Below are 7785 nucleotides of genomic sequence, written 5' to 3' on the forward strand. Positions count from 1 at the left end.
CACACACCACTAACTTGTGATGTTCTTTGGTTTACAGATTTTGGCACACAAGAGGATACAAGAACAAGAACACAACAAAGAAAAGAGAAAGCTTCTTGAAGAAGAACCCCTTTTCTTCTCTTTCTCTAGAACTCTCTTTGATGTCTTGTCTTTCACCTACCTCCACTTTCTTGATCGATGAAACATACATATACATGTATCATTTCCAGATTCTTCTTCTCCTTTCCTTAATGCCAATTTCGTCTGGCCCATTAAGGCCCATTTGTTTTGTGTTTGTCAAACCCAACAACTGTTTCAAAACCTGTTCTTGAAAGTGTAAAGCCTCAAGCCCAAGCTGTAAAGGCCTCTCAAGGCCCATATGATCAAAAGTCATTGTCTCAACATAAGAGGACAAACGATCCTACTCTGCATCAAGACAGTCCTACTCTGCATCAAGGTGGTCCTGCTCTGCATCAGAACCATTCAACGGAACATCGGCCGACAACCTCACAACCGGAACATCGGCCGACAGCCTCACAACCAGAACAGAGCATGACGAAGGCTATACCAACCCGCTGCACTCCTATTGTACTTGCTAACCAATTCAATGTTCTCTCAGCTCAAGTATGTGGCTAGATGTTAGCCAAGTGGACTTCAATCCTACCCTTAGATAGAATTCTAGAATGTTCTGTTTACTACTATATAAGCTCACTATACTCATTGTAAAGTTCTTTAAGTTTTGAATTCAGTAAAAGTATTATTCAGTAAAATTCCTCTGTTTTATTTTATTCACATGGTATCAGAGCTCTCTTAAACCCTAACCGGTGCTGTCATGGCAGAGGGTCCTGGTCCTTATCCTTTTCCGTCATCTCTTCATGTAGCTAGCTCAGTTACCATAAAACTGAGTGATAGCAATTATCTTTTGTGGAAGACCCAGTTTGAGTCTCTCCTCCGTTGTCAGAAACTTCTTGGCTTTGTTAATGGCAGTATTGTCAAACCGCCGGCGACTATCATCACTAACGCCGTCGCCACTCCAAATCCGGAGCATGAAGCTTGGATATGTACCGACGAGCTCAGAAAGTCATGGATCTTTGGTACTCTCACCGAAGAAGTGTTGGGCTTAGTTCATGCCTTGTCCACATCTCAAGATGTTTGGTTGTCTCTTGCTGGAAACTTCAACAAAAGCTCTGTTGCTCGCGAGTTTGATCTTCGACGCCGCCTGCAGCTTCTGAATATCAAGGGTAAAAATTTTACTACGTACTGTCGTGAGTTTAGAGCCGTGTGTGACAACTTGAGCTCCATTGGTAAACCAGTTGATGAGAATATGAAGATATTCACTTTCCTCAATGGTTTGGGGCGTGAATATGACCCGATAACCACTGTTCTTCAAAGCTCGATGTCTCGCACACCATCTCCAACGTTTAATGATGTTGTCTTGGAGATCTCTGGCTTCGATTCCAAACTGCAGTCGTATGAAACTCCATCTGATGTCTCGCCTCATCTTGCTTTCCAAACTCAGAGAGGTGGCTATCATGGTTCTGGACAGAGGGGACGTGGAGGTCATCGAGGACGAGGAGGCTACTCAACTCGTGGCAGAGGTTTTTCTCAACAAGTTAACTCTTCTGGTTGGAACCCGAATCAGTCTGGTAATTCCTCTAATTCTCGACCAGTATGTCAGATTTGTGGTCGTGTTGGTCATGTTGCTCTCAAATGTTGGAACCGGTTTGATGCCTCCTACCAGAGTGATGATGTTCCGCAAGCTCTGGCTGCCTTACATGTTTTAGACGCCAGTGGTCGAGAGTGGTTGACTGACTCTGGAGCTACGGCTCATATCACTCCAACAGTTGACTCCCTTCAATCTGCGACACCGTACAATGGACCTGAGAATGTGATGGTTGCTGATGGTACACATCAACCCATCACACATGTTGGCTCAACCACTCTTACCACAACCGCAGGTAGTATTCCCCTCTGTGATGTTCTTGTCTGTCCGTCTATGCAAAAATCTTTGCTCTCGGTTTCAAAGCTGTGTGATGATTACCCTTGTGGGGTTTTCTTTGATTCTAATGCCGTATATGTTATTGACTTACAAACTCAGAAGGTTGTGACAAGAGGGCCACGTAGTGAAGGGCTCTATGTGTTGAAGAATCCAGAGTTTGTTGCATTTTATTCAAATCGACAAGTTGCTGCAAGTGATATGGTGTGGCATCAACGTCTTGGTCATGCAAACTTTCAGATTCTTCAACTTCTTCAAACCAGCAAGGCAATTTCAATCAATAAGAACAACACCACTTCCGTTTGTGAACCTTGCCAAATGGGAAAGAGTTGTCAGCTCCCTTTTTATTCTTCTACTTCTACTGTTTTGAACCCTCTTGATCAACTTCACTGTGATCTTTGGGGTCCTTCCCCAATTGTATCAGTTCAGGGATTCCGTTATTATGTTGTTTTTGTGGATGAGTTTTCTCGATATTCTTGGATATTTCCTCTCAAAGCTAAGTCCGATTTCTGTGATGTGTTTATTGGTTTTCAAAAACAAATTGAGAATCAGTTTGGTAGAAAGATCAAAGTTTTTCAAAGTGATGGTGGTGGTGAGTTCATTAGTACTCGTTTTCGAACACACTTACAAAGTCACGGTATTCGTCATCAAATGTCGTGTCCATCCACGCCACAACAAAATGGTATCGCCGAACGGAGACATCGATATTTAACTGAGCTTGGTCTGTCGATGCTATTTCATAGTAAAACACCTCTTAAATATTGGGTTGAGGCGTTCTATTCAGCCAACTTTGTTAGTAACTTGCTTCCATCAAAGGTGTTGAATCAGCAAAGTCCACATGAGGTGTTGTTCAAGAAGAAGCCGGATTATTCCTTTCTCCGTGTCTTCGGTGCTGCGTGTTATCCCTGTCTTCGTCCATTTACACAGCATAAGTTCGATCCTCGCTCTCTACAATGTGTCTTTCTTGGCTATCACCCTCAGTACAAAGGTTATAGGTGTCTCTACCCGCCAACTGGTCGTGTCTACATCAATAGACATGTCATCTTTGATGAATCGTGCTTCCCATTCATGGATAAGTATAGAGAGCTGGTTACACAACATACAACTGGCCTTCTTGGGGCTTGGCAGTCTGCTGATACTCAATTTCGAACTTTACCGGTTCTTCCTGCGCAACCTACCACAAGCTCTCCGCTGTCGCTTGATTGTGTGGTGGAGTATCCCCAAGATGACACCATATGTTCACCTTTGAGTCCTCCAGTGTCATCCTCCGGCGATGATTCCACTCTCACAACAGAGGACATTCCCTCTGCTTCTCCCGCTACAGATACGGATAACACTGCAACAACGTCCTCCCTTCATCCAATGACTACACGGTCTAGAGCTGGCATTAGTAAACCAAATCCGAGGTATGCCCTTGTCGCAAGTAAAACAATTCCATCTCTTCCGACAACTGTAGCAGAGGCTCTGGCTCATCCGGGTTGGCGACAGGCTATGTTAGATGAGCTTGACTCCATTTACAAGAATCATACATGGTCCTTGATTCCTGCTACGGCTGAGATGAATATTTTAGGATGTCGTTGGGTGTTCACGGTTAAGCTTAATGCTGATGGCACGGTGAATAAGCTTAAGGCGCGTCTTGTTGCTAAATGTTTCAACCAAGAACCTGGTGTTGACTTTAATGAGACTTATAGTCCGGTTGTTCGAACTTCTACCATAAGGATTGTACTTACTGTTGCCACTACGAAGAACTGGGCTATTACTCAGCTTGATGTGAAGAATGCGTTTCTTCACGGTGACTTACAAGAGCAAGTGTATATGATTCAGCCACCGGGTTTCGAAGATGTTGCTTACCCAAATCATGTCTGCTCTCTGCGAAAGGCTCTCTATGGCTTGAAGCAAGCCCCTCGTGCTTGGTATGACAAGTTTAGCAACTTTCTCTTGGAGTTTGGTTTTGTCTGCAGCAAAGCGGATCCGTCGTTGTTCACCTATCACCATAATGGTAACACCTTGGTCCTCTTGCTTTATGTCGATGATATACTCCTCACTGGCTCCAATCCTACGTTGTTCAAGTCTCTCATTGCGGAGCTAAGCTCTCGTTTTGCGATGAAAGATTTAGGCAACTTACACTATTTTCTTGGCATCCAAGCACAGTCCTCTCCTCAAGGTCTGTTTCTTCATCAGACTAAATACACTGAAGAAATCCTTCACCACGCTAGTATGTCTAACTGCAACTCATGTCACACTCCTCTTCCCTTGCGTCTTGATCACGTTTTTAAGGATACACGATTATTTTCTGAGCCATCTTACTTTCGGAGCCTTGCTGGAAAGCTTCAGTATTTGACGATTACACGCCCTGATATTCAGTTTGCAGTCAATTTCATCTGCCAACGGATGCATGCTCCTACAGTTTCTGACTTTGGTCTCATCAAACGTATCCTTCGCTATCTTCGTGGCACGTCTGCAATGGGTCTGCATATTTCTCGGAACACAAATCTCTCTATTGTCTCCTATTCTGACAGTGACTATGCGGGTTGTAAGGATACACGTCGTTCCACATCCGGATTTTGTGTTTTGTTGGGATCAAATGTTATTTCCTGGTCGGCGAAGAGACAACCAACTGTGTCACGGTCGTCTACTGAAGCTGAATACCGAGCTCTTGCTGCGACTGCCTTTGAACTCACTTGGATTTCCTCTGTTCTTCAAGACTTGGGAATCTCTCAATCTCATCCTGCGGTTCTTCGCTGTGACAATCTCTCTGCTGTCTATCTCTCCGCTAATCCAGTTCTTCATAACCGCTCTAAACACTTTGACGTTGATTATCACTATGTCCGTGAACGTGTTGCACTTGGTGTCCTGGAGGTCCAACACATTTCTGCTGATCAGCAGCTTGCAGATACGTTTACTAAATCCTTGGCTCAACGACCTTTTCAGCATCTGCGCAACAAACTGAATGTTCGACTCTCTCCCACACTCAGTTTGCGGGGGCATGAAAGTGTAAAGCCTCAAGCCCAAGCTGTAAAGGCCTCTCAAGGCCCATATGATCAAAAGTCATTGTCTCAACATAAGAGGACAAACGATCCTACTCTGCATCAAGACAGTCCTACTCTGCATCAAGGTGGTCCTGCTCTGCATCAGAACCATTCAACGGAACATCGGCCGACAACCTCACAACCGGAACATCGGCCGACAGCCTCACAACCAGAACAGAGCATGACGAAGGCTATACCAACCCGCTGCACTCCTATTGTACTTGCTAACCAATTCAATGTTCTCTCAGCTCAAGTATGTGGCTAGATGTTAGCCAAGTGGACTTCAATCCTACCCTTAGATAGAATTCTAGAATGTTCTGTTTACTACTATATAAGCTCACTATACTCATTGTAAAGTTCTTTAAGTTTTGAATTCAGTAAAAGTATTATTCAGTAAAATTCCTCTGTTTTATTTTATTCACAGTTCTATGTCCTCTAGTTTCTCCCATTGTTTCATGTAAGAAATGTAAATCTCAAGTTTGAGTAATGTTGTTTATCAGCTTTTCAGGTTTGTTTGTCTCCTAAGTTTTATGTATTTGTGTTATGTGACTGGTTTTTTTTTCCTTAAGATGACTTCGACTTTGAACGCTAGCAATGGAGATGTGAAGGCAGAGGCGATAATTTTTCAGCAGCCAGCAGCCGAGGGGTCTAAACCACAGGATTTGGCCGCCAACCTCGAGTAATATTGAAACACAAACCTCATCTATAGATTTCTCTCTATCAGTTTCTTGATGCTATATCAAATCAATATTTCTCTCAGGTTTCAAGGTCGGTCCCGCAGCCAGCGTCGTAGACCTCCTCATTCAAAGCGGAGGGCTTCCAGACATTCAAAGCCGTTGCCCAAACCACAGCATGTGTTATATCAAAACGATGAGGAGATGATTATCGCCCACGAGAAATTTTTCCGTATCCTCGAGGAAGCCCGTCCTGCGATCCAAGAAATGATGCGTTCAGCTTTGAATGCTAGCCATGGAGATGTGAAGCAGGCAGAGGTGGAGGCGAAGATTCCGAAGCAGCCAGCAGCGAAGATGGTGGTGGAGCCGATAGCATTCACGGTATTCTTGAGTGACTCAGACGAGGAGGCGATAGTTATCGCCCACGAGAAATATATACGCTTGCTCGAGGAAGCCGGTCGTGACATCCATGGAGATGTGAAGGCAGAGGCCAACCTCGAGTAAATATTGAACCCAAAACTCATCTATATATATATATCTCTCTCTATCAACTTCTTGATGCTATCAAAACCAATGTTTCTCTCAGGATTCAAGGTCGGTACCGCATCCAGCAGCGTAGACCTCCTCATTCAAAGCGCAGGGCTTCCAGACATTCAAAGCCGTGGTCTAAATCACAGCATGTGTTATTTCAAAACAATGAGGAAGCCGGTCCTGAGATCCATGATAATAAGATGAGTTCAACTTTGATTGCTACCTATGAAGATATGTGAACGCGGAGGGGATGATTTTGCAGCAGCCGGCGAAGGCGTCGCCGACTTCGAATAACTAATGACTGATCCCAAAATTCATCTATTTATTTCTATCTATTGACTTCCTGATGCTATCGAATTAATATGAATTATTCGATGATGCTTCCTAAAAGTACCATATAAACAAGAAGCAAACTTGATACCATTATATGGGCGCCTTTATTATTTGATTAACCACGAACTAGAGATATGTCTGGTGTGCGAGCGAGTCAACGACGGTATCATCCTTTTTTCATTAAGGATTTGGTTGGTGTAATTCTTCAGTTATACACCCACCAAACCGAGCACTTGAATTAAGCAAAAAGGGTTTATTTTCAAGCGTTCCGTATAACTAACTAATTAAGCAAGTCTACAAGAGAGGGAAAGAATTTTTCAATCAGGTTTGTTTAGTCTGAGATAATAATTGGTATTCGTTCCCTTTATTTAACATCCTCTGTGTAAAGAGTAGTAAAGTTTCGCTCTTTGGCTTTTAATTTTTTTTTTTTCATATGATTTGGTGACGAGAGAGAGCCATGTAAAAGCTCCATTTCTTTTATTGGCATTTGTTTTCTCATAATGTATGCACGTATATTAGCTGCATGTGTTGTGCACTATGATCTCGGATTTAGTATATTAGCTGCATGTGTACTATATGATAAACAATAGTAATAATAATATTTATTAGATTATTTTTTTGGAAAGACAAAGAAATTAGGACAATCATCCCTTACAATTATCATATCTCGATCATTTTTATTTGAGATTTGTCTAAAACTCTTGTCTCAGGTTTGTCACCACCATTTGAACTTTATAAACCTTATATGCTCAACAAATTTTTATATATTCTCCATTATCTTTGGCTCCTTACTCGCTCTTACAATTGACTTTATTTCTACTACTAATCCACTATTTGATTTCCTTCATATGCATTTGGTATCTCCACATCTTCCTACTTAGTTATGTCACATTATGAGGAGTGTGGTTCACTTTTGGAATGGTCTTTGATGTACAATCGAGAAAATGCAAAAAATTCTTCAATTTCATTTAGAACCAAGAAAATAATTTTTTTAAAGAAAACACATTGGAGAGGTAATTTATAAATCCATATGGAATTGTAAATTCTAGAAATCAAAATACATGGATTTTGAAATAACATGTTTTATCCTTGGATTTGAATCCTTCTATTTTACACTTTCAAATCCATTCAAATCCATTTAAAACATAATGTGGATTTTGAAATCCAAAAACAAATCATTGAATGAATAACATGGGATTTTAACAAGTATTTGTAAATCATGGAACCAATAACACATCATTTT

The 7785-nt window shown here is 42.0% G+C and overlaps 1 protein-coding gene across 2 annotated transcripts; it reads left to right on the forward strand.

Annotated features, from left to right (window-relative positions):
* Positions 5382–6959, forward strand: LOC104747037. 2 transcript variants are annotated; one of them, XM_010468605.2, is made up of 4 exons: positions 5382–5461; positions 5574–5683; positions 5765–6178; positions 6265–6959. In XM_010468605.2, the coding sequence occupies exons 2-4, from the start codon at positions 5574–5576 to the stop codon at positions 6446–6448; spliced, it is 708 nt and encodes a 235-aa protein (XP_010466907.1). In that variant the 5' UTR covers positions 5382–5461; the 3' UTR covers positions 6449–6959. The 2 variants fall into 2 exon arrangements, with proteins under 2 accessions (XP_010466907.1, XP_010466906.1); XM_010468604.2 differs by having other exon boundaries at positions 5383–5683.

This window comes from Camelina sativa, chromosome 15, assembly GCF_000633955.1.
Source record: "Camelina sativa cultivar DH55 chromosome 15, Cs, whole genome shotgun sequence".
Classification (NCBI taxonomy): domain Eukaryota; kingdom Viridiplantae; phylum Streptophyta; class Magnoliopsida; order Brassicales; family Brassicaceae; genus Camelina; species Camelina sativa.